The sequence below is a fragment of the Lampetra planeri genome, unplaced genomic scaffold, assembly GCF_965212315.1.
Source record: "Lampetra planeri unplaced genomic scaffold, kcLamPlan1.2.h2 scaffold_348, whole genome shotgun sequence".
Classification (NCBI taxonomy): domain Eukaryota; kingdom Metazoa; phylum Chordata; class Hyperoartia; order Petromyzontiformes; family Petromyzontidae; genus Lampetra; species Lampetra planeri.
Window position 1 is genome coordinate 32,501 of NW_027615171.1, and position 26,802 is coordinate 59,302.

The 26,802-nt window shown below is 52.3% G+C and overlaps 1 protein-coding gene across 1 annotated transcript in view; it reads right to left on the reverse strand.

Annotated features, from left to right (window-relative positions):
- Nucleotides 1-23,003, reverse strand: part of LOC144740913 (organic solute transporter subunit alpha-like) — a gene marked incomplete at its 5' end in the record, with an annotated part of 37,036 nt that extends 14,033 nt beyond the window's left edge. Inside the window, 4 exons of the mRNA XM_078623618.1 lie at nucleotides 3,176-3,334; nucleotides 7,131-7,204; nucleotides 12,500-12,654; nucleotides 22,909-23,003. Coding sequence (XP_078479744.1) covers nucleotides 3,176-3,334; nucleotides 7,131-7,204; nucleotides 12,500-12,654; nucleotides 22,909-23,003 — 483 coding nt within the window. The remainder of the gene's footprint in view (nucleotides 1-3,175; nucleotides 3,335-7,130; nucleotides 7,205-12,499; nucleotides 12,655-22,908) is intronic.
- Between the last annotated feature and the right edge of the window lie 3,799 nt (nucleotides 23,004-26,802).

Sequence of the window (26,802 nt, forward strand, 5' to 3'; positions counted from 1 at the left end):
GTAGTAGTAGCAGCAGTAGTAGTGTAGTAGCAGCAGCAGTAGTAGTGTAGTAGTAGTAGCAGTGTAGTAGGTGTAGTAGTGTAGTAGTGTAGTAGTAGTGTAGTAGGTGTAGTAGGTGTTGTAGTAGTGTAGTAGGTGTAGTAGTAGTAGTGTAGTAGTAGTAGTGTAGTAGTAGTAGGTGTAGTAGTAGTGTAGTAGTAGCTGTAGTAGTAGCAGCAGTAGTGTAGTAGGTGTAGTAGTAATAGTGTAGTAGTAGTAGTGTAGTAGTAGTAGTGTAGTAGTAGTGTAGTAGGTGTAGTAGTAGTAGTAGTGTAGTAGTGTAGTATGTGTAGTAGTAGTAGTAGTGTAGTAGTGTAGTAGTAGTAGCAGTAGTAGTGTAGTAGTGTAGTAGTAGTAGCAGTAGTAGTGTAGTAGTAGTAGCAGTAGTAGTGTAGTAGTAGTAGCAGTAGTAGTGTAGTAGTAGTAGCAGTAGTAGTAGTGTAGTAGTGTAGTAGTAGTAGCAGTAGTAGTGTAGTAGTAGTAGCAGTAGTAGTGTAGTAGTAGTAGTAGCAGTAGTAGTGTAGTAGTGTAGTAGTAGTAGTAGCAGTAGTAGTGTAGTAGTAGTAGCAGTAGTAGTAGTGTAGTAGTGTAGTAGTAGTAGTGTAGTAGTAGTAGCAGTAGTAGTGTAGTAGTGTAGTAGTAGTAGCAGTAGTAGTGTAGTAGTAGTAGCAGTAGTAGTAGTGTAGTAGTGTAGTAGTAGTAGTAGTGTAGTAGGTGTAGTAGTAGTAGTAGTGTAGTAGTAGTGTAGTAGTAGTGGCAGTAGTAGTGTAGTAGTAGTGTAGTAGTAGTAGTAGTGTAGTAGTAGTGTAGTAGTAGTAGTAGTGTAGTAGTAGTGTAGTAGTAGTAGTAGTGTAGTAGTAGTGTAGTAGTAGTAGTATAGTAGGTGTAGTAGTAGTGTAGTAGTGTAGTAGTAGTAGCAGTAGTAGTGTAGTAGTAGTAGTGTAGTGTAGTGGTTGTAGTAGTAGTAGTGTAGTAGGTGTAGTAGTAGTCGTGTAGTAGTGTAGTAGTAGTAGCAGCAGTAGTGTTGTAGTAGTAGTGTAGTAGTAGTGTAGTAGTTGTAGTAGTAGTAGTGTAGTAGGTGTAGTAGTAGTCGTGTAGTAGTGTAGTAGTAGTAGCAGCAGTAGTGTTGTAGTAGTAGTGTAGTAGTAGTGTAGTAGTTGTAGTAGTAGTAGTGTAGTAGGTGTAGTAGTAGTCGTGTAGTAGTGTAGTAGTAGTAGCAGTAGTAGTGTAGTAGGTGTAGTAGTAGTAGTAGTAGCAGTAGTAGTAGCAGTAGTAGTGTAGTAGTAGTCGTGCAGTAGTGTAGTAGTAGTAGCAGCAGCAGTAGTGTTGTAGCAGCAGTAGCAGCAGTAGTAGTGTAGTAGTTGTAGTAGTAGTGTAGTAGTAGTAGTGTAGTAGTAGTAGTATAGTAGGTGTAGTAGTAGTGTAGTAGTGTAGTAGTAGTAGTAGCAGTAGTAGTGTAGTAGTTGTAGTAGTAGTAGTGTAGTAGGTGTAGTAGTAGTGTAGTAGTGTAGTAGTAGTAGTAGCAGTAGTAGTGTAGTAGTTGTAGTAGTAGTAGTGTAGTAGTAGTAGCAGTAGTAGTGTAGTAGTTGTAGTAGTAGTAGTGTAGTAGTAGTAGCAGTAGTAGTGTAGTAGGTGTAGTAGTAGTCGTGCAGTAGTGGAGTAGTAGCAGCAGTAGTGTAGTAGTAGTAGCAGTAGTAGTGTAGTAGTTGTAGTAGTAGTAGTGTAGTAGGTGTAGTAGTAGTCGTGCAGTAGTGTAGTAGTAGCAGCAGCAGCAGTAGTGTAGTAGGTGTAGCAGCAGTAGTAGTGTAGTAGGTGTAGTAGTAGTAGTGTAGTAGTAGCAGCAGTAGTAGTGTAGTAGTAGTAGTGTAGTAGGTGTAGTAGTAGTAGTGTAGTAGTAGTGTAGTAGTAGTAGTAGTGTAGTAGGTGTAGTAGTAGTAGTGTAGTAGTAGCAGCAGTAGTAGTGTAGTAGCTGTAGTAGGTTATAGTGGTGAGCGGTGGTAAGGAGCGGTGAGTGACCTGGTGAGTGGTGAGGAGCGGTGAGTGGTGAGCGGTGGTGAGCGGTGGTGAGCGGTGGTGAGGAGCGGTGAGTGACCTGGTGAGTGGTGAGGAGCAGTGAGTGGTGAGTGTTGGTGAGTGGTGGTGAGCGGTGGTGAGGAGCGGTGAGTGACCTGGTGAGTGGTGAGGAGCGGTGAGTGGTGAGTGTTGGTGAGTGGTGGTGAGGAGTAGTGAGCGGTGGTGAGTGGTGAGTGGTGGTGAGCGGTGGTGAGGAGCGGTGAGTGACCTGGTGAGTGGTGAGGAGCGGTGAGTGGTGAGTGTTGGTGAGTGGTGGTGAGCGGTGGTGAGGAGCGGTGAGTGACCTGGTGAGTGGTGAGGAGCAGTGAGTGGTGAGTGTTGGTGAGTGGTGGTGAGCGGTGGTGAGGAGCGGTGAGTGACCTGGTGAGTGGTGAGGAGCGGTGAGTGGTGAGTGTTGGTGAGTGGTGGTGAGGAGTAGTGAGCGGTGGTGAGTGGTGAGTGGTGGTGAGCGGTGGTGAGGAGCGGTGAGTGACCTGGTGAGTGGTGAGGAGCGGTGAGTGGTGAGTGTTGGTGAGTGGTGGTGAGCGGTGGTGAGGAGCGGTGAGTGACCTGGTGAGTGGTGAGGAGCGGTGAGTGGTGAGTGTTGGTGAGTGGTGGTGAGCGGTGGTGAGGAGCGGTGAGTGACCTGGTGAGTGGTGAGGAGCGGTGAGTGGTGAGTGTTGGTGAGTGGTGGTGAGGAGTAGTGAGCGGTGGTGAGTGGTGAGTGGTGGTGAGCGGTGGTGAGGAGCGGTGAGTGACCTGGTGAGTGGTGAGTGGTGAGCGGTGGTGAGCTGTGGTGAGGAGCGGTGAGTGGTGAGTGGTGGTGAGCGGTGGTGAGGAGCGGTGAGTGGTGAGCGGTGGTGAGGAGCGGTGAGTGGTGAGTGGTGGTGAGTGGTGGTGAGTGGTGAGTGGTGGTGAGTGGTGAGTGGTGGTGAGTGGTGGTGAGTGGTGGTGAGTGACCTGGTGAGGTTGATGCGTGGCAGGCAAAGGCAGCAGCAGCAGCAGGGCCCCGTGAGTGGTGAGTGGTGGTGAGTGGTGAGTGGTGGTGAGTGGTGGTGAGTGGTGGTGAGTGGTGGTGAGTGACCTGGTGAGGTTGATGCGTGGCAGGCAAAGGCAGCAGCAGCAGCAGGGCCCCGTACTGATGGGGATCGGAGAGCCGTGGAACCTCCTCACCAGCGCCTCCTCCCCACCGTATTCCTGCACCATCATCACCATGAACTGGTGGATGCAGATGGCGAAATATCTAGAGAGGGTGGGGGAGATGGGGGGGGGGGAGAAGGGTGAGATGAGGGGGGGAGATGGGGGGGGGGGAGAAGGGGGAGATGGGGGGGAGAGATGGGGGGGGGGGATATGGTGGGGGGGAGATGTAGGAGATGGGGGTGAGGGGAGAAGGGGGAGATGGGGGGGGAGATGGGGGAGATGGGGGTGGGGGGAGAAGGGGGAGATGAGGGGGGGGGGATGGAGGGGGGAGATGGGGGGGGAGATGGGGGTGGGGGGAGAAGGGGGAGATGAGGGGGGGGGGATGGGGGGGGGGAGATGGGGGGAGAAGGGAGAGATGGGGGGGGGAGATGGGGGGGGAGATGGGGGGGGAGATGGTGGGGGGAGATGGGGGGGGGAGATGGAGGGGGGAGATGGGGGGGGAGATGGGGGGGGAGATGGTGGGGGGAGATGGGGGGGGGAGATGGAGGGGGGAGATGGGGGGGGAGATGGGGGGGGGGAGATGGGGGGAGAAGGGAGAGATGGGGGGGGGAGATGGGGGGGGAGATGGGGGGGGAGATGGTGGGGGGAGATGGGGGGGGGAGATGGAGGGGGGAGATGGGGGGGGAGATGGGGGGGGGGAGATGGGGGGGGGGAGATGGGGGGGGGGAGATGGGGGGGGAGATGGGGGGTGGGTGAGAAGGGTGAGATGAGGGGGGGAGATGGGGGGGGGGGAGAAGGGGGAGATGGGGGGGAGAGATGGGGGGGGGGGATATGGTGGGGGGGAGATGTAGGAGATGGGGGTGAGGGGAGAAGGGGGAGATGGGGGGGGAGATGGGGGAGATGGGGGTGGGGGGAGAAGGGGGAGATGAGGGGGGGGGGGATGGAGGGGGGAGATGGGGGTGGGGGGAGAAGGGGGAGATGAGGGGGGGGGGATGGGGGGGGGGAGATGGGGGGAGAAGGGAGAGATGGGGGGGGGAGATGGGGGGGGAGATGGGGGGGGAGATGGTGGGGGAGATGGGGGGGGGAGATGGAGGGGGGAGATGGGGGGGGAGATGGGGGGGGGGAGATGGGGGGAGAAGGGAGAGATGGGGGGGGGAGATGGGGGGGGAGATGGGGGGGGAGATGGTGGGGGGAGATGGGGGGGGGAGATGGAGGGGGGAGATGGGGGGGGAGATGGGGGGGGGGAGATGGGGGGGGGAGATGGGGGGGGGGAGATGGGGGGGGAGATGGGGGGGGGAGATGGGGGTGGGGGGAGAAGGGGGAGATGGAGGGGGGAGATGGGGGGGGAGATGGGGGGGGGAGATGGGGGGGGGGGAGATGGGGGTGGGGGGAGAAGGGGGAGATGGGGGGGGAGATGGGGGGGGAGATGGGGGGGGGAGATGGGGGGAGAAGGGAGAGATGGGGGGTGGAGATGGGGGGGGGAGATGGGGGGGGGGGAGATGGGGGGGGAGATGGGGGGGGGAATGTGGGAGATGGGGGTGGGGGGAGAAGGGGGAGATGGGGAGGGGGAGATGGGAGGAGATGGTGGAAGATGGGGGAGAGATGGGGGGAGAGATGTGGAGATGGGGTGATTCTGCAGCTCCATCTCCACTCGGGACGTCCCTTCTCATTGTCTCCGGAGTTTTCCGTTCTCGCTAACCGAGCAACGGGGAGTTCTTCCTCCCCCCCCCCCCCCCCCCGGGGCTCCACTTCAAAAACAATCGCCGCACTTTCCCAGCCGGATGCTTGCTCAGCGGTGGCGGAGACAACGGAGGGCTGGACTGGCGACCCCACAGATCGCAGGTTCGATTCCAGCTCAAGGCGCGCCAGTGATTAATACTGAACTCTGTGGGAGCCTCAGTGATTAACACTGAACCCTGTGGGAGTCTCAGTGATTAATTCTGAACTCTGTGGGAGTCTCAGTGATTAACACTGAACCCTGTGGGAGTCTCAGTGATTAACACTGAACCCTGTGGGAGTCTCACTGATTAACACTGAACCCTGTGGGAGCCTCACTGATTAACACTGAACCCTGTGGGAGTCTCAGTGATTAACACGAACCTTGTGGGAGTCTCAGTGATTAACACTGAACCCTGTGGGAGCCTCACTGATTAACACTGAACCCTTTGGGAGTCTCAGTGATTAACACGAACCCTGTGGGAGTCTCAGTGATTAACACTGAACCCTGTGGGAGTCTCACTGATTAACACTGAACCTTGTGGGAGTCTCACTGATTAACACTGAACCCTGTGGGAGTCTCAGTGATTAACACTGAACCCTGTGGGAGCCTTAGTCTGGCTCTGTGAGCCCCAGTGATTAACACAGATCCCTATGGGAGTCTTAGTCTGGCTCTGTGAGCCCCAGTGATTAACACAGAGCCCTATGGGAGTCTTAGTCTGGCTCTCTGAGCCTCAGTGATTAACACAGAGCCCTATGGGAGCCTTAGTCTGGCTCTGTGAGCCTCAGTGATTAACACAGAGCCCTATGGGAGCCTTAGTCTGGCTCTGTGAGCCTCAGTGATTAACACTGAGCCCTGTGGGAGTCTTGGTCTGGCTCCGTGAGCCCCAGTGATTAACACTGAGCCCTATGGGAGCCTTAGTCTGGCTCTGTGAGCCCCAGTGATTAACACAGATCCCTATGGGAGTCTTAGTCTGGCTCTGTGAGCCTCAGTGATTAACACAGAGCCCTATGGGAGCCTTAGTCTGGCTCTGTGAGCCTCAGTGATTAACACTGAGCCCTGTGGGAGTCTTGGTCTGGCTCCGTGAGCCCCAGTGATTAACACCGAGCCCTATGGGAGCCTTAGTCTGGCTCTGTGAGCCCCAGTGATTAACACAGATCCCTATGGGAGTCTTAGTCTGGCTCTGTGAGCCTCAGTGATTAACACAGAGCCCTATGGGAGCCTTAGTCTGGCTCTGTGAGCCTCAGTGATTAACACTGAGCCCTGTGGGAGTCTTGGTCTGGCTTTGTGAGCCTCAGTGATTAACACTGAGCCCTATGGGAGTCTTAGTCTGGCTCCGTGAGCCCCAGTGATTAACACCGAGCCCTATGGGAGCCTTAGTCTGGCTCTGTGAGCCTCAGTGATTAACACAGAGCCCTATGGGAGCCTTAGTCTGGCTCTGTGAGCCTCAGTGATTAACACTGAGCCCTGTGGGAGTCTTGGTCTGGCTCTGTGAGCCCCAGTGATTAACACTGAGCCCTACGGGAGCCTTAGTCTGGCTGTGTGAGCCTCAGTGATTGAACAGTGAGTGGTGGGGTCGAGTGTGGGTAACTCCCCACCTCTTCTTCAAGACGCGCTGGGCAAGAGCTCCACCCGGGACGCGGGTTGTGAGCGTGCAGTTGCAGGCCTGCGCCTTTACCCTGACGTCATCTCGCTCTCAGCGGTGACCTGAGACTACCTGAGGGGTGGGTGGGCTGAATGAGCGGTGGGCTGGACTACCTGGGCGGTGGGCGGGGCTTCCTGGGCAGTGGGCGTGGTCATCTTAGCGGTGGGCGTGGTCATCCGAGAGGTGGGCGTGGTCATCTGAGAGGTGGGCGGGGCTATCTGAGAGGTGGGCGGGGCTACACGAGCAGTGGGCGGGGCTAGCGGGGCAGTGGGCGGGGCTTCCTGGGCGGTTGGCGGGGCTACATGAGCAGTGGGCGGGGCTACCAGGGCAGTGGGCGGGGCTACACGAGCAGTGGGCGGGGCTACCTGGGCAATGGGTGGGGCTAGCGGGGCGGTGGGCGGGGCTAGCGGGGCGGTGGGCGGGGCTAGCGGGGCGGTGGGCGGGGCTAGCGGGGCGATGGGTGGGGCTACCTGGGCAGTGGGCGGGGCTACCTGGGCAGTGGGCGGGGCTAGCGGGGCGGTGGGCGGGGCTACTCACATGGAGGCGGTGTAGTCGGTGAACATGGCCGACCGGGGGATCCAGAGTCCGATGCAGGAAGTGATGGAGATCACCTGTAAAGCACACGTGACGAGCCTGTGGGTCTCTGTGTGGTGAGTCTGTGGGTGTCTGTGTGGTGAGTCTGTGGGTGTCTGTGTGGTGAGTCTGTGGGTGTCTGTGTGGTGAGTCTGTGGGTGTCTGTGTGGTGAGTCTGTGGGTCTCTGTGTGGTGAGTCTGTGGGTCTCTGTGTGACGAGTCTGTGGGTCTCTGTGTGGTGAGTCTGTGGGTGTCTGTGTGGTGAGTCTGTGGGTCTCTGTGTGGTGAGTCTGTGGGTCTCTGTGTGGTGAGTCTGTGGGTCTCTGTGTGGTGAGTCTGTGGGTCTCTGTGTGGTGAGTCTGTGGGTCTCTGTGTGGTGAGTCTGTGGGTCTCTGTGTGGTGAGTCTGTGGGTCTCTGCGTGGTGAGTCTGTGGGTGTCTGTGTGGTGAGTCTGTGGGTCTCTGTGTGGTGAGTCTGTGGGTCTCTGTGTGGTGAGTCTGTGGGTGTCTGTGTGGTGAGTCTGTGGGTCTCTGTGTGGTGAGTCTGTGGGTCTCTGTGTGGTGAGTCTGTGGGTCTCTGTGTGATGAGTCTGTGGGTCTCTGTGTGGTGAGTCTGTGGGTCTCTGTGTGGTGAGTCTGTGGGTCTCTGTGTGGTGAGTCTGTGGGTCTCTGTGTGGTGAGTCTGTGGGTCTCTGTGTGATGAGTCTGTGGGTCTCTGTGTGATGAGTCTGTGGGTCTCTGTGTGGTGAGTCTGTGGGTCTCTGTGTGGTGAGTCTGTGGGTCTCTGTGTGGTGAGTCTGTGGGTCTCTGTGTGATGAGTCTGTGGGTCTCTGTGTGGTGAGTCTGTGGGTCTCTGTGTGATGAGTATGTGGGTTTCTGTGTGGTGAGTCTGTGGGTGTCTGTGTGGTGAGTCTGTGGGTCTCTGTGTGGTGAGTCTGTGGGTCTCTGTGTGGTGAGTCTGTGGGTTTCTGTGTGGTGAGTCTGTGGATGTCTGTGTGGTGAGTCTGTGGGTCTCTGTGTGGTGAGTCTGTGGGTCTCTGTGTGGTGAGTCTGTGGGTCTCTGTGTGGTGAATCTGTGGGTCTCTGTGTGGTGAGTCTGTGGGTCTCTGTGTGATGAGTCTGTGGGTCTCTGTGTGGTGAGTCTATGGATCTCTGTGTGAGTCTATGGGTCTCTGTGTGAGTGAGTTTATGGGTCTCTGTGTGAGTGAGTCTATGGGTCTCTGTGTGAGTGAGTCTATGGGTCTCTGTGTGGTGAGTCTGTGGGTCTCTGTGTGGTGAGTCTGTGGGTCTCTGTGTGGTGAGTCTGTGGGTCTCTGTGTGGTGAGTCTGTGGGTCTCTGTGTGGTGAATCTGTGGGTCTCTGTGTGGTGAGTCTGTGGGTCTCTATGTGAGTCTATGTGTCTCTGTGTGAGTCTATGGGTCTCTGTGTGAGTGAGTCTGTGGGTCTCTGTGTGGTGAGTCTGTGGGTCTCTGTGTGGTGAATCTGTGGGTCTCTGTGTGGTGAGTCTGTGGGTCTCTATGTGAGTCTATGTGTCTCTGTGTGAGTCTATGGGTCTCTGTGTGAGTGAGTCTGTGGGTCTCTGTGTGGTGAGTCTGTGGGTCTCTGTGTGGTGAATCTGTGGGTCTCTGTGTGGTGAGTCTGTGGGTCTCTATGTGAGTCTATGTGTCTCTGTGTGAGTCTATGGGTCTCTGTGTGAGTCTATGGGTCTCTGTGTGAGTGAGTCTATGGGTCTCTGTGTGAGTGAGTCTATGGGTATCTGTGTGAGTGAGTCTATGGGTCTCTGTGTGAGTCTATGGGTCTCTGTGTGAGTGAGTCTATGGGTCTCTGTGTGAGTGAGTCTATGGGTCTCTGTGTGAGTGAGTCTCTGGGTCTCTGTGTGAGTGAGTCTATGGGTCTCTGTGTGAGTGAGTCTGTGGGTCTCTGTGTGAGGGAGTCTATGGGTCTCTGTGTGAGTGAGTCTATGGGTCTCTGTGTGAGTGAGTCTATGGGTCTCTGTGTGAGTGAGTCTATGGGTCTCTGTGTGAGTGAGTCTGTGGGTCTCTGTGTGAGGGAGTCTATGGGTCTCTGTGTGAGTGAGTCTGTGGGTCTCTGTGTGAGTGAGTCTATGGGTCTCTGTGTGAGTGAGTCTATGGGTCTCTGTGTGAGTGAGTCTGTGGGTCTCTGTGTGAGGGAGTCTATGGGTCTCTGTGTGAGTGAGTCTATGAGTCTCTGTGTGAGTGAGTCTGTGGGTCTCTGTGTGAGGGAGTCTATGGGTCTCTGTGTGAGTGAGTCTGTGGGTCTCTGTGTGAGTGAGTCTATGGGTCTCTGTGTGAGTGAGTCTATGGCTGTCTCGATGAGTGAGTCTATGGGTGTCTGTGTGAGTGACTCTATGAGAGTCTCTGTGTGATTGAGTCTATGAGAGTCTCTGCGAGTGAGTCTATGAGTCTCTGTGTGAGTGACTCTATGGGAGTCTCTGTGAGTGAGTCTATGAGAGTCTCTGCGAGTGAGTGAGTCTATGAGAGTCTCTATGAGTGAGTGAGTCTATGGGTCTCTGTGTGAGTGAGTCTATGGGTCTCTGTGTGAGTGAGTCTATGTGTCTCTGTGTGAGTGAGTCTATGGGTCTCTGTGTGAGTGAGTCTATGTGTCTCTGTGTGAGTCTATGGGTCTCTGTGTGAGTGAGTCTATGAGAGTCTCTGCGAGTGAGTCTATGGGTCTCTGTGTGATTGAGTCTATGGGTCTCTGTGTGAGTGAGTCTATGGGTCTCTGTGTGAGTGAGTCTATGGGTCTCTGTGTGATTGAGTCTATGGGTCTCTGTGTGAGTGAGTCTATGTGTCTCTGTGCGAGTGAGTCTATGGGTCTCTGTGTGATTGAGTCTATGAGTCTCTGTGTGAGTGAGTCTATGGGTCTCTGTGTGATTGAGTCTATGGGTCTCTGTGTGATTGAGTCTATGTGTCTCTGTGTGAGTGAGTCTATGGGTCTCTGTGTGATTGAGTCTATGGGTCTCTGTGTGAGTGAGTCTATGGGTCTCTGTGTGATTGAGTCTATGGGTCTCTGTGTGAGTGAGTCTATGAGTCTCTGTGTGAGTGAGTCTATGGGTCTCTGTGTGATTGAGTCTATGGGTCTCTGTGTGAGTGAGTCTATGGGTCTCTGTGTGAGTGAGTCTATGGGTCTCTGTGTGATTGAGTCTATGGGTCTCTGTGTGAGTGAGTCTATGTGTCTCTGTGCGAGTGAGTCTATGGGTCTCTGTGTGATTGAGTCTATGGGTCTCTGTGTGAGTGAGTCTATGAGTCTCTGTGTGAGTGAGTCTATGGGTCTCTGTGTGATTGAGTCTATGGGTCTCTGTGTGATTGAGTCTATGGGTCTCTGTGTGAGTGAGTCTATGGGTCTCTGTGTGATTGAGTCTATGGGTCTCTGTGTGATTGAGTCTATGGGTCTCTGTGTGAGTGAGTCTATGGGTCTCTGTGTGATTGAGTCTATGGGTCTCTGTGTGAGTGAGTCTATGGGTCTCTGTGTGATTGAGTCTATGGGTCTCTGTGTGATTGAGTCTATGGGTCTCTGTGTGAGTGAGTCTATGGGTCTCTGTGTGAGTGAGTCTATGTGTCTCTGTGCGAGTGAGTCTATGGGTCTCTGTGTGAGTGAGTCTATGGGTCTCTGTGTGAGTGAGTCTATGGGTCTCTGTGCGAGTGAGTCTATGGGTCTCTGTGCGAGTGAGTCTATGGGTCTCTGTGTGATTGAGTCTATGAGTCTCTGTGTGAGTGAGTCTATGGGTCTCTGTGCGAGTGAGTCTATGGGTCTCTGTGCGAGTGAGTCTATGGGTCTCTGTGTGAGTGAGTCTATGGGTCTCTGTGCGAGTGAGTCTATGGGTCTCTGTGTGATTGAGTCTATGAGTCTCTGTGTGAGTGAGTCTATGGGTCTCTGTGCGAGTGAGTCTATGGGTCTCTGTGTGAGTGAGTCTATGGGTCTCTGTGTGAGTGAGTCTATGGGTCTCTGTGTGAGTGAGTCTATGTGTCTCTGTGCGAGTGAGTCTATGGGTCTCTGTGTGAGTGAGTCTATGTGTCTCTGTGTGAGTGAGTCTATCGGTCTCTGTGTGAGTGAGTCTATGGGTCTCTGTGTGAGTGAGTCTATGGGTCTCTGTGTGAGTGAGTCTATGAGTCTCTGTGTGAGTGAGTCTATGAGTCTCTGTGTGAGTGAGTCTTTGTGTCTCTGTGCGAGTGAGTCTATGGGTCTCTGTGTGAGTGAGTCTTTGTGTCTCTGTGTGAGTGAGTCTGTGGGTCTCTGTGTGAGTGAGTATTTGTGTCTCTGTGCGAGTGAGTCTATGGGTCTCTGTGTGAGTGAGTCTATGGGTCTCTGTGTGAGTGAGTCTATGGGTCTCTGTGTGAGTGAGTCTTTGTGTCTCTGTGCGAGTGAGTCTATGGGTCTCTGTGTGAGTGAGTCTATGGGTCTCTGTGTGAGTGAGTCTATGGGTCTCTGTGTGAGTGAGTCTATGAGAGTCTCTATGAGTGAGTGAGTCTATGAGAGTCTCTGTGAGTGAGTCTATGAGTCTCTGTGAGTGAGTGAGTCTATGAGAGTCTCTCTGCGAGTGAGTCTATGAGTCTCTGTGTGAGTGAGTGAGTCTATGATAGTCTCTGTGAGTGAGTCTATGAGTCTCTGTGTGAGTGAGTGAGTCTATGAGTCTCTGTGTGAGTGAGTGAGTCTATGAGTCTCTGTGTGAGTGAGTGAGTCTATGAGTCTCTGTGTGAGTGAGTGAGTCTATGAGAGTCTCTGTGTGAGTGAGTGAGTCTATGAGTCTCTGTGTGAGTGAGTGAGTCTATGAGTCTCTGTGTGAGTGAGTGAGTCTATGAGAGTCTGTGTGAGTGAGTCTATGAGAGTCTCTGTGTGTGTGAGTGAGTCTATGAGAGTCTGTGTGAGTGAGTCTATGAGAGTCTCTGTGTGAGTGAGTGAGTCTATGACAGTCTCTGTGAGTGAGTCTATGAGAGTCTCTGTGTGAGTGAGTGAGTCTATGAGTCTCTGTGTGAGTGAGTGAGTCTATGAGTCTCTGTGTGAGTGAGTGAGTCTATGAGAGTCTCTGTGTGAGTGAGTGAGTCTATGAGAGTCTCTGTGTGAGTGAGTCTATGTGTCTCTGTGTGAGTGAGTCTATGAGAGTCTCTGTGAGTGAGTCTATGAGTCTCTGTATGTGTGAGTGAGTCTATGAGTCTCTGTGTGAGTGAGTCTATGAGAGTCTCTGTGTGAGTGAGTGAGTCTATGATAGTCTCTGTGAGTGAGTCTATGTGTCTCTGTGTGAGTGAGTCTATGAGAGTCTGTGTGAGTGAGTCTATGAGAGTCTCTGCGAGTGCGTGTGGAGTCTGTCGGACTCACGGGGGCCGCTCCGTTGATCCACACGAGTGTCTTCCGCTTGTAGGGGCACTGGATCTTGCGCTGCAGGTAGACCACCTCCTCCAGGTAGACCGCCGTGCACAGCGCCGTGAGCAGCGTCAGGCCTCCGTACAGCAACGCCATCGTCAAGTCCATGCCTGACTCGCCATCATCAGCAGCATCATCGCCATCAGCAGCAGCATCATCATCAGCACCATCATCATCATCAGCACCATCAACACAATCATTATCATCATCACCATCATCAGCGGCAGCATCATCAACACCATCAACACAATCATCATCACCATCATCATCATCATCAACACCATCAGCACCATCATCACCATCATCATCATCAGCACTATCAGCACAATCATAAACACAATCATCATCACCATCATCAGCAGCAGCACCATCAACACCATCAACACAATCATCACCATCACCATCATCAGCACCATCATCATCATCACCATCATCATCACCATCAGCAGCACCATCAACACCGCCATCATCAGCATCATCATCACCATCAGCATCATCAGCATCATCGCCATCATCAGCATTATCGTCACTATCAGCATCATCGCCATCATCAGCATCATCGCCATCATCAGCATCATCGCCATCATCAGCATCATCGTCACCATCAGCATCATTGCCATCATCAGCATCATCATCACCATCAGCATCATTGCCATCATCAGCATCATCATCACCATCAGCATCATCGCCATCATCAGCATCATCGCCATCATCAGCATCATCGTCACCATCAGCATCATTGCCATCATCAGCATCATCGTCACCATCAGCATCATCGCCATCATCAGCATCATCGTCACCATCAGCATCATCGCCATCATCAGCATCATCGCCATCATCAGCATCATCGTCACCATCAGCATCATTGCCATCATCAGCATCATCGTCACCATCAGCATCATCGCCATCATCAGCATCATCGTCACCATCAGCATCATCGCCATCATCAGCATCATCATCACCATCAGCATAATCGCCATCATCAGCATCATCATCACCATCAGCATCATCGCCATCATCAGCATCATCGTCACCATCAGCATCATTGCCATCATCAGCATCATCATCACCATCAGCATCATCGCCATCATCAGCATCATCGTCACCATCAGCATCATGGCCATCATCAGCATCATCGTCACCATCAGCATCATCGCCATCATCAACATCATCGTCACCATCAGCATCATCGCCATCATCAGCATCATCATCACCATCAGCATCATCGCCATCATCAGCATCATCGTCACCATCAGCATCATCGCCATCATCAGCATCATCGTCACCATCAGCATCATCATTACCATCAGCATCATCGCCATCATCAGCATCATCGCCACCATCAGCATCATCTCCATCATCAGCATCATTGCCACCATCAGCATCATCATCACCATCAGCATCATCGCCATCATCAGCATCATCGCCATCATCAGCATCATCGCCATCATCAGCATCATCGCCATCATCAGTATCATCGCCATCATCAGCATCATCGTCACCATCAGCATCATCATCACCATCAGCATCATCGCCATCATCAGCATCATCGCCACCATCAGCATCATCGTCACCATTAGCATCATCGTCATCATCAGCATCATCGTCACCATTAGCATCATCGTCATCATCAGCATCATCGTCACCATCAGCATCATCGCCACCATCAGCATCATCGTCATCATCAGCATCATTGTCACCATCAGCATCATCGTCACCATTAGCATCATCGCCATCATCAGCATCATCGTCACCATCAGCATCATCGTCACCATTAGCATCATCGTCATCATCAGCATCATCGTCACCATTAGCATCATCGCCATCATCAGCATCATCATCACCATCAGCATCATCGCCACCATCAGCATCATCATCACCATCAGCATCATCACCATCATCAGCATCATCGTCACCATCAGCATCATCGCCACCATCAGCATCATCATCACCATCAGCATCATCGCCATCATCAGCATCATCGTCATCATCAGCATCATCGTCACCATCAGCATCATCGCCACCATCAGCATCATCGTCACCATCAGCATCATCGTCACCATCAGCATCATCGTCACCATCAGCATCATCGTCACCATCAGCATCATCGCCATCAGCATCATCGCCACCATCAGCATCATCGCCACCATCAGCATCATCGCCACCATCAGCATCATCGCCACCATCAGCATCATCGCCACCATCAGCATCATCGCCACCATCAGCATCATCGTCACCATCAGCATCATCGTCACCATCAGCATCATCACCATCAGCATCATCGCCACCATCAGGATCATCGCCACCATCAGCATCATCGCCACCATCAGCATCATCGCCACCATCAGCATCATCGCCACCATCAGCATCATCGCCACCATCAGCATCATCGCCACCATCAGCATCATCGCCACCATCAGCATCATCGCCATCATCAGCATCATCGCCATCATCAGCATCATCGTCACCATCAGCATCATCATCACCATCAGCATCATCGCCACCATCAGCATCATCGCCACCATCAGCATCATTGCCATCATCAGCATCATCGCCATCATCAGCATCATCGTCACCATCAGCATCATCGCCATCATCAGCATCATCGCCATCATCAGCATCATCGCCATCATCAGCATCATCGTCACCATCAGCATCATCATCACCATCAGCATCATCGCCATCATCAGCATCATCGTCACCATCAGCATCATCGCCACCATCAGCATCATCGCCATCATCAGCATCATTGCCATCATCAGCATCATCGCCACCATCAGCATCATCGCCATCATCAGCATCATCATCATCATCAGCATCATCAGCACCGCCATGGCAACATCCATGCCTGACTCGCCATCATCATCATCAGCACCATCACGAGCACCATCAGCACCGCCACCGTCATCATCATCAGCATCATCACGATGAATGTATCCGTAACGTAGGTGTAGTGACGTAACTGGAGTCGCTATGGCGAGTAGCGGCAGGTATTGTCACAAGAGTGAGTCTCCATTTAAAGCTTTCGTGACTGCAGGGATTCATCTTCTTGGTTCTTTCGGTAAAGTCGTCACGTAGAATGGAAATAATAAAATAATAAAAATAAAACATAATAAAATAATTCTCACGACGTTTCGGCCACCACGCAAGCAGCCGTCCTCAGGTGGATGATGAGTGAATCTGTGCGTCTTGAGTCTCTCTCTGGCACCAGAGTGGGTATGGCATGGAAGCGCGCCCTAGGGGGCATGGTTCGATTGAAAGCTTTCGTGACTGCAGGGATTCATCTTCTTGGTTCTTTCGGTAAAGTCATCACGTAGAAGGGAAATAATAAAATAATAAAAATAAAACATAATAAAATACAATTCTCACGACGTTTCGGCCACAACGCAAACAGCCATCCTCGGGTGAAGAACAGGTCTGTCGGAAAGACAGCGTCTGAATGAGCACCACCAGGTTTGGCAGCGTATATTTAAGCTGGGTTAGAGGGGGAAGGGCGCCTTGACAAAGTGATTTGCATATCAAGAAGAATTTAGCATATTTATGGGAAATGCAGATATGGGATTAGTCACAACTTGTGGAATGCGTAGGAGGTGGGGGGTGGTCTCTAAGTCATATTGTGCCCGTGCATTATGTAGGATTAGCAGCATCAAAGGGAGGAGGTAGCTGTAATAAAGGGAAGGAATTTTAATCGTAAGGAGCTGCAACAACTAAACCACCACGTAAACAACTAAAATATAAAATGACTTTTGGGGTACGAGGCTGCCCCACGCACGCTAGGTGAGTGTGGGTGTGGGTGGGTGAGTGTGGGTGGGTGAGTGAGTGTGGGTGGGTGAGTGTGGGTGGGTGAATGAGGGTGAGTGAATGAGTGGTGAGTAACCTACTTTGCAGCATGACTTCTGACGTAGGAGGCTGCCCCACACACGCCGGGTGAGTGAGTGTGAGTGAGTGAGTGAGTGTGAGTGAATGAGTGTGAGTGAGTGAGTCAGGGTGAGTGAGTGTGAGTGAGTGTGAGTGAGTGTGGGTGAGTGAATGAGGGTGAGTGAGTGAGTGGTGAAGTGCCTACTTTGCAGCATGACTTCTGACGTAGGAGGCTGCCCCACACACGCCGTGTGAGTGTGTGAGTGAGTGTGAGTGAGTGAGTGTGAGTGAGTGTGAGTGAGTGTGGGTGGGTGAATGAGGGTGAGTGAATTAGTGGTGAGTAACCTACTTTGCAGCATGACTTCTGACGTAGGAGGCTGCCCCACACACGCCGGGTGAGTGTGTGAGTGAGTGTGAGTGAGTGTGAGTGAGTGTGGGTGGGTGAATGAGGGTGAGTGAGTGAGTGGTGAACTGCCTACTTTGCAGCATGACTTCTGACGTAGGAGGCTGCCCCACGCACGCCGTGTGAGTGTGTGAGTGAGTGTGAGTGAGTGTGAGTGAGTGTGGGTGGGTGAATCGTCCGGCAAAACAACCTCCTACCTCCTCGCGGTGCCGGACGGGCAACACTGTCGTGGGCAGTGCTGTGGGGGGAGGGCCAATGCCCATTGGCCTCTCCCCTAATGGCGTCTGTGACCACCACAGTGGCTAAACGGGGGCTCTGGACGGGTGCGAGGGGCTGGTAACCCCTCCACCTTCAATTAACCACCACTAAACTACGAATTAAACATGAACCTGTAATTAATAAGCTTGTGCCGGAGGCCCCGGGGGGTCAGGCTTTTATGACGTCTCCTGGCCAAACCCCATTTGGCGGAGCCAGGAGATTGAATTTTAACCCTCGGGGCTCCTCCAGAAACAACGAAAAACCATTGCGGATGGCCACGTGGAATGTTCGAACGCTCACTGCGGAGGAGAGGCTGCCACTCCTCTGTCGGGAGCTGGACCGGTACCGCCTGGATCTCTGTGGCATTCAGGAGGTCCGGTGGACTGGTTCTGGCTCCTGCCACCATGAGGGGTGGACAGTCCTCTACTCGGGGCAGGAGACTGCCAAACAACAGGGTGTGGCTCTTCTTCTGAACAAAAGAATGAAGGGGGCGTGGGAGCGTGGCGGTGAGGTGTGGGAAGCTGTAAGCCCCAGGATACTTTGGGCTCGCCTTCCCATCAACCAGAGGCGAGGAGTGGTGGTCGTGGTTACTTATGCCCCCACCGAAGACGAACATCCGTGGAGGGATGCAGGCAAAGCCGATGAGTCGGACGCTTTCTATGACCTCCTGTCACAGGTGCTGGCTAAAGTGGCCACTCGGGACAGAGTCATCTTGTTGGGTGACTTCAATGCCCGAGTTGGTCATGATGCTGGCACCTGGTCTGGAGTGATTGGAAGGCATGGGCCAGATCAGCTCAATAATAACGGTAGGAGGCTGCTAGATTTTTGTGCAGCCCATGGGCTTGTAATTACCAACACGCTCTTCCGGCATCGGCGCATCCACACAACATCATGGATACATGCCGGGTCCAAGCAAGAACATCTGCTGGACTACATAGTGACGGACCAGCGGATGCGAGCCCATGTCCTTGACACCAGGACCTACCGTGGAGCTGATCTGACCTCTGACCATCGACTAGTCATCTGTAAGATGCGCCTGCCATTCTTCCACTCCGGTGGTGGGTGTACACCCAGGACCCCATTCCAACCAAAAGTGGCCTGGTCTCAGCTAGCTGATGAAAGTTGCAAGCGAGAATTTCATCATTGCTTGCAGCTGGGGTTGGCATCGTCCCCCACTCCACCTGATGTCGAGGGTAAATGGGCGAGGTTTAAGACTGTGACTCATGCAGCTGCAATGGCTGCTTTGGGTACGCGGTCCAGACCTCCCCAGAAACCCTGGCTGACGGAGGAGGTGTTCAGGTTAATTGAGAAAAAGCGACAGGCCCACTCTCATCGCCTACAGCATCCCACGTCAGAGAATGAGGAGGTTTACCGCAGCCTTCGCTCGGAGGTTTGGAGAGCCGTAAGGCGCTGTAAGGATGGGTGGTGGTCGCGGGTTGCTGAGGAGATGGAGTCTGCCTCAGTGGCCCGCGATCACAAATCACTATTTAACTCCATCAAAAAAGTAACCTGCAGCGCCACACCTATTACCATCATTAGAGGAAAAAACGGTGATCCAATCTCCGACCCCCAGGAACAGGTTTGCAGATTTGCTGAGCATTTCTGTGAGGTCCTGGGGGAGGGAAAATCTCTCAGCCAGGAAAACATCATGGCACAAAGTGGGGATAACCCTGCTGAGGCTGCGGTGCCTCAAATATTGGAAGAGGTCACCCCCTGTGAGTGGCTGGCTGAGGTACCAGCTGTTGAGGAAGTACTGAGGGCGATCCGGAGTCTGAGACCAGGGAAGGCACCGGGCAGAGATGATCTCCCAAGCGAAATGCTGAGGGAGGGTGGCGTTTGTGCACAGACTGCCCTATATGACATCATAACAACAGTCTGGACCACTGGACGGGTTCCGCAGGACTGGAAGGATGCCCTGGTGGTCCCCCTCTTTAAGAAGGGGGACCGTACCGACTGTAACAACTACAGGGGCATCTCACTCCTCAGTGTGCCGGGTAAGGTCCTGGCAAGGATTATTCAACATCGCCTTGCTAGGCACGCTGAGGAGAGGCTTGCGGAGCCCCAATGCGGTTTCAGGAAAGGGCGGTCCTGCACAGATGCCATATTTTCTGTCCGTCTGCTACAGCAGAGGTGTAGGGAATTCCAAAAAGACCTACATCTCTGCTTTATTGACCTGGTCAAGGCCTATGATACCATCAGTAGGACTGGGCTCTGGGTTGTTCTTCGTGCTTTCGGAGTCCCTGACCCTCTGCTCACGATCATTAAGGACCTTCATTATGGTGAGCGGGCCCGGGTAAAACTACGTGGCCGGGAGTCGGAGCCTTTCCCTGTACACCTTAGGGTGCGACAGGGATGTCCTCTGGCTCCCACATTATTTAACATCTATTTCGACTGCATAGTTCGTGAAGCCTTCAATAGCTGTACCGGGGGAATTACCATTTGGTACAGATATAATGGGAGGCTGATCGACGCCCGGGTGCGATCAAGGGATGGCTCCCTATTGGTCAACCACGTTATGTATGCCGATGATTTGGTAATAGCTGCTCATTCAGAAGAGGAGTTGGAGACGCTGCTGCTGAGACTGGAGCGTGCCACTAAGAGGTGGGGCCTTACCATCAGCCCCACCAAAACTAAGCACCTGCCTGGGTATTTTGTACCATCGGGCACTCCACCCCCACAACTCTCAATCGGTGATGGGGCAGTTGTGGAGAGAGTGGAGAGTTTCCCATACCTGGGCAGTGTGCTTATGCCCGGCTCCAGTTTATCAGCAGAGGTCTCACTCCGAATCAGTCGAGCGGCAATATCTTTTCATCGGTTGCGTAACGCTGTGTGGAAGCTACCTGGTCTGTCGCTCCGCACGAAGCTTCAGGTCTTCTCGGCCACGGTCATTCCCTCCCTTCTCTACGCTTGCGAAACGTGGACCCCCCTAGTGGAGCATCTTCGCCGGTTGGAAACATTTAGGCTGGCCTGCCTACGATCCATCCTGGGTTTAACCAGGCTGGATTGTGTGAGGAGCTCACAAGTCCTTGAAAGATCTGGGCAAAGTCCCATCAGTGAGCTCCTCCGGCAGGCAAGGCTGCGTTGGCTGGGTCATGTAGCCCGCATGCCCAGCCACCGCATGCCTAAACAGCTTTTGTTCGGCCGGATCGAGGGGGCTAAACGGGCGCGGCACGGGCTAGAGAAGAGATGGAGTGATGTGGCACAGGAGGACGTGGAGCTGAGTGGACTTGCCGATGACTGGTACCAGCGGTGTCAAGATCGGCCTCAGTGGAGGAGGCTCGTGAAGGACGCTACTGGGCAGTTGGAGGCAGTCGCCCTCCAACAACAACGGAGGGCGGAGGAGCGACGCTCACAACAACGAGCGGAGCGCCGGGTGGCTAAAGCACAGCAAGTTGGCACAGTAGGGGGCACAGGTGGTGCATCAGCCAGTCATCTCGGTCATCTCGGTCAGTCGACCCGTGGCACCTGGGTCTGCCCCGTGACCTCCTGCCAGCGGGCGTTCGACACTTCACGTGGCCTCAGGGTGCACATGGCCTGGCACAAGCGTCGTGGTGACGTCACCGCCACTTAGTGGCGAATGGCGGTTGTTGTTGTTGTTGTTGTGGGTGAATGAGGGTGAGTGAATGAGTGGTGAAGTGCCTACTTTGCAGCATGACTTCTGACGTAGGAGGCTGCCCCACACACGCCGTGTGAGTGAGTGTGAGTGAGTGTGAGTGAGTGTGAGTGAGTGTGAGTGAGTGTGAGTGGGTGTGAGTGAGTGTGAGTGAGTGTGAGTGAGTGTGGGTGGGTGAATGAGGGTGAGTGAGTGAGTGGTGAAGTGCCTACTTTGCAGCATGACTTCTGACGTAGGAGGCTGCCCCACACACGCCGGGTGAGTGAGTGAGTGAGTGAGTGTGAGTGAGTGTGAGTGAGTGTGAGTGAGTGTGGGTGGGTGAATGAGGGTGAGTGAATTAGTGGTGAGTAACCTACTTTGCAGCATGACTTCTGACGTAGGAGGCTGCCCCACACACGCCGTGTGAGTGTGTGTGAGTGAGTGAGTGTGAGTGAGTGTGAGTGAGTGTGAGTGAGTGTGAGTGAGTGTGGGTGAGTGTGGGTGTGAGTGAGTGTGAGTGAGTGTGGGTGGGTGAATGAGGGTGAGTGAGTGAGTGGTGAAGTGCCTACTTTGCAGCATGACTTCTGACGTAGGAGGCTGCCCCACACACGCCGTGTGAGTGTGTGAGTGAGTGTGAGTGAGTGTGAGTGAGTGTGAGTGAGTGTGAGTGAGTGTGGGTGGGTGAATGAGGGTGAGTGAGTGAGTGGTGAGTAACCTACTTTGCAGCATGACTTCTGATGTAGGAGGCTGCCCCACACACGCCGTGTGAGTGTGTGAGTGAGTGTGAGTGAGTGTGAGTGGGTGTGAGTGGGTGAATGAGGGTGAGTGAGTGAGTGGGTGTGAGTGGGTGTGAGTGAGTGTGAGTGAGTGTGGGTGGGTGAATGAGGGTGAGTGAGTGAGTGGTGAAGTGCCTACTTTGCAGCATGACTTCTGACGTAGGAGGCTGCCCCACACACGCCGTGTGAGTGTGTGAGTGAGTGTGAGTGAGTGTGAGTGAGTGTGAGTGAGTGTGAGTGAGTGTGGGTGGGTGAATGAGGGTGAGTGAATGAGTGGTGAGTAACCTACTTTGCAGCATGACTTCTGACGTAGGAGGCTGCCCCACACACGCCGTGTGAGTGTGTGTGAGTGAGTGTGAGTGAGTGTGAGTGAGTGTGGGTGAGTGAATGAGGGTGAGTGAGTGAGTGAGTGTGAGTGAGTGAGTGTGAGTGAGTGTGAGTGAGTGTGGGTGGGTGAATGAGGGTGAGTGAGTGAGTGAGTGGTGAAGTGCCTACTTTGCAGCATGACTTCTGACGTAGGAGGCTGCCCCACACACGCCGTGTGAGTGTGTGAGTGAGTGTGAGTGAGTGTGAGTGAGTGTGAGTGAGTGTGAGTGAGTGTGAGTGAGTGTGGGTGGGTGAATGAGGGTGAGTGAATGAGTGGTGAGTAACCTACTTTGCAGCATGACTTCTGACGTAGGAGGCTGCCCCACACACGCCGTGTGAGTGTGTGTGAGTGAGTGTGAGTGAGTGTGAGTGAGTGTGGGTGAGTGAATGAGGGTGAGTGAGTGAGTGAGTGTGAGTGAGTGAGTGTGAGTGAGTGTGAGTGAGTGTGGGTGGGTGAATGAGGGTGAGTGAGTGAGTGAGTGGTGAAGTGCCTACTTTGCAGCATGACTTCTGACGTAGGAGGCTGCCCCACACACGCCGTGTGAGTGTGTGTGAGTGAGTGTGAGTGAGTGTGAGTGAGTGTGGGTGAGTGAATGAGGGTGAGTGAGTGAGTGAGTGTGAGTGAGTGAGTGTGAGTGAGTGTGAGTGAGTGTGGGTGGGTGAATGAGGGTGAGTGAGTGAGTGAGTGGTGAAGTGCCTACTTTGCAGCATGACTTCTGACGTAGGAGGCTGCCCCACACACGCCGTGTGAGTGTGTGTGAGTGAGTGTGAGTGAGTGTGAGTGAGTGTGGGTGAGTGAATGAGGGTGAGTGAGTGAGTGAGTGTGAGTGAGTGAGTGTGAGTGAGTGTGAGTGAGTGTGGGTGGGTGAATGAGGGTGAGTGAGTGAGTGAGTGGTGAAGTGCCTACTTTGCAGCATGACTTCTGACGTAGGAGGCTGCCCCACACACGCCGGGTGAGTGTGTGAGTGAGTGTGAGTGAGTGTGAGTGAGTGTGGGTGAGTGAATGAGGGTGAGTGAGTGAGTGAGTGAGTGTGAGTGAGTGGGTGTGAGTGAGTGTGAGTGAGTGTGGGTGGGTGAATGAGGGTGAGTGAGTGAGTGGTGAAGTGCCTACTTTGCAGCATGACTTCTGACGTAGGAGGCTGCCCCACACACGCCGGGTCCACGCTGCCATTCTCCAGCAGCATCTGGAGCAGCACGGGGGGCAACCTGGGGGGGTGGGTAGTGGGGGGGGGGTAGTAGGGGGGGTAGTGGGGGGGTAGTGGGGGGGGTAGAGTGGGGGGGTAGTGGGGGGGGGGTAGAGGGGGGAGTTGTTAACGAACCAAACTCCACGTGCTGAGCAGAGGTTCACGAAGCCTGTGTGTCTGTGTGTGTGTCTGTGTGTGTGTCTGTGTGTGTGTCTGTGTGTGTGTCTGTGTGTGTGTCTGTGTGTGTCTGTGTGTGTCTGTGTGTGTGTGTCTGTGTGTGTCTGTGTGTGTGTGTGTCTGTGTGTGTGTGTCTGTGTGTGTGTGTCTGTGTGTGTGTGTCTGTGTGTGTGTGTCTGTGTGTGTGTGTGTCTGTGTGTGCATGTGTCTGTGTGTGTGTGTCTGTGTGGGTGTCTGTGTGGGTGTCTGTGTGTCTGTGTGTGTCTGTGTGTCTGGTGTGTGTGTCTGTGTGTGTGTGTCTGTGTGTGTGTCTGTGTGGGTGTCTGTGTGTCTGTGTGTGTCTGTGTGTGCGTGTGTCTGTGTGTGTGTGTCTGTCTGTGTGTGTATGTTTGTTTGTCTTTGTGTGTGTAGGATGTGCGTGTGTGTGAGTGGTGGTGTAGTGGTTCGCACTACGCTGCACTACAAACCGTCGTCCCGAGTTCGATTCCCGCTCATGGCGAGCACCAGTGACAATTATCAGAACCGGACCTGGGCCTCCCCTAGGTCGACTCAGCCTGGTTTGACGGTGTGTCGTAACATCGCCACTGATTGAGACAAAGACGGCCGGGCGTGCGTTGGTGCTCGCCACCCAAGATTCTCAGTCTGACATTGGAGTTGTCCTGGCGAGGTGGCGATATCAGAGCCGTCAACCCCGAATCAGTGCCCTGCCTTGTGACAGACCAATTCAGAGCTTATTGGTCACCCCGTGCCCCTTACACATCTCAAAGTTCCATCCTACGAAGTCCCATCACAAGGACAGAAACACAAACAAATAGACAAGAATTCTATATATTTTTTTAATATTGGAGTCTATGGGAGACTTTAACATTGGAGTCTATGGGAGACTTTAACATTGGAGTCTATGGGAGACTTTACATTGGAGACTATGGGAGACTTTAACATTGGAGTCTATGGGAGACTTTAACATTGAAGTCTATGGGAGACTTTAACATTGGAGTCTATGGGAGACTTTAACATTGGAGTGTATGGGAGACTTTAACATTGGAGTCTATGGGAGACTTTAACATTGAAGTCTATGGGAGACTTTAACATTGGAGTCTATGGGAGACTTTAACATTGGAGTCTATGGGAGACTTTAACATTGGAGTCTATGGGAGACTTTAACATTAGAGTCTATGGGAGACTTTAACATTAGAGTCTATGGGAGACTTTAACATTGGAGTCTATGGGAGACTTTACATTGGAGACTATGGGAGACTTTAAAATTGGAGTCTATGGGAGACTTTAACATTGGAGTCTATGGGAGACTTTAACATTGGAGTCTATGGGAGACTTTAACATTGGAGTCTACGGGAGACTTTAACATTGGAGTCTATGGGAGACTTTAACATTGGAGTCTACGGGAGTCTTTAACATTGGAGTCGATGAGAAACTTTAACAGCACTAGTGTATAGTGTAGTATATAGTGTAGTGTGTACTTTAGTCTTCTAGTGCAGCACTAACCGGTTGCTGTGTGTTGGAGAGTTAAACCCACTACTACATTCACAATTCGTTACTAGTGCAGCACTAACCGGTTGTGTGTGTTGGAGAGTTAAACCCACTACAACATTCATAATTCGTTACTAGTGCAGCACTAACCGGTTGCTGTGTGTTGGAGAGTTAAACCCACTACTACATTCACAATTCGTTACTAGTGCAGCACTAACCGGTTGCTGTGTGTTGGAGAGTTAAACCCACTACTACATTCACAATTCGTTACTAGTGCAGCACTAACCGGTTGTGTGTGTTGGAGAGTTAAACCCACTACAACATTCATAATTCGTTACTAGTGCAGCACTAACCGGTTGCTGTGTGTTGGAGAGTTAAACCCACTACAACATTCACAATTCGTTACTAGTGCAGCACTAACCGGTTGCTGTGTGTTGGAGAGTTAAACCCACTACTACATTCACAATTCGTTACTAGTGCAGCACTAACCGGTTGTGTGTGTTGGAGAGTTAAACCCACTACAACATTCATAATTCGTTACTAGTGCAGCACTAACCGGTTGCGTGTGTTGGAGAGTTAAACCCACTACGACATTCACAATTCGTTACTAGTGCAGCACTAACCGGTTGCTGTGTGTTGGAGAGTTAAACCCACTACTACATTCACAATTCGTTACTAGTGCAGCACTAACCGGTTGTGTGTGTTGGAGAGTTAAACCCACTACAACATTCATAATTCGTTACTAGTGCAGCACTAACCGGTTGCTGTGTGTTGGAGAGTTAAACCCACTACAACATTCACAATTCGTTACTAGTGCAGCACTAACCGGTTGCTGTGTGTTGGAGAGTTAAACCCACTACTACATTCACAATTCGTTACTAGTACAGCACTAACCGGTTGCTGTGTGTTGGAGAGTTAAACCCACTACTACATTCACAATTCGTTACTAGTGCAGCACTAACCGGTTGTGTGTGTTGGAGAGTCAAACCCACTACAACATTCACAATTCGTTACTAGTGCAGCACTAACCGGTTGTGTGTGTTGGAGAGTCAAACCCACTACAACATTCACAATTCGTTACTAGTGCAGCACTAACCGGTTGTGTGTGTTGGAGAGTTAAACCCACTACAACATTCACAATTCGTTACTAGTGCAGCACTAACCGGTTGCTGTGTGTTGGAGAGTTAAACCCACTACAACATTCACAATTCGTTACTAGTGCAGCACTAACCGGTTGCTGCGTGTTGGAGAGTTAAACCCACTACAACATTTACAATTCGTTACTAGTGCAGCACTAACCGGTTGCTGTGTGTTGGAGAGTCAAACCCACTACAACATTCACAATTCGTTACTAGTGCAGCACTAACCGGTTGTGTGTGTTGGAGAGTTAAACCCACTACAACATTCACAATTCGTTACTAGTGCAGCACTAACCGGTTGCTGTGTGTTGGAGAGTTAAACCCACTACAACATTCACAATTCGTTACTAGTGCAGCACTAACCGGTTGCTGTGTGTTGGAGAGTCAAACCCACTACAACATTTACAATTCGTTACTAGTACAGCACTAACCGGTTGCTGTGTGTTGGAGAGTTAAACCCACTACTACATTCACAATTCGTTACTAGTGCAGCACTAACCGGTTGTGTGTGTTGGAGAGTCAAACCCACTACAACATTCACAATTCGTTACTAGTACAGCACTAACCGGTTGCTGTGTGTTGGAGAGTCAAACCCACTACAACATTCACAATTCGTTACTAGTGCAGCACTAACCGGTTGTGTGTGTTGGAGAGTTAAACCCACTACAACATTTACAATTCGTTACTAGTGCAGCACTAACCGGTTGCTGTGTGTTGGAGAGTTAAACCCACTACAACATTCACAATTCGTTACTAGTGCAGCACTAACCGGTTGCTGTGTGTTGGAGAGTTAAACCCACTACAACATTCACAATTCGTTACTAGTGCAGCACTAACCGGTTGTGTGTGTTGCAGAGTTAAACCCACTACAACATTTACAATTCGTTACTAGTGCAGCACTAACCGGTTGCGTGTGTTGGAGAGTTAAACCCACTACTACATTCACAACTCGTTACTAGTGCAGCACTAACCGGTTGTGTGTGTTGGAGAGTCAAACCCACTACAACATTCACAATT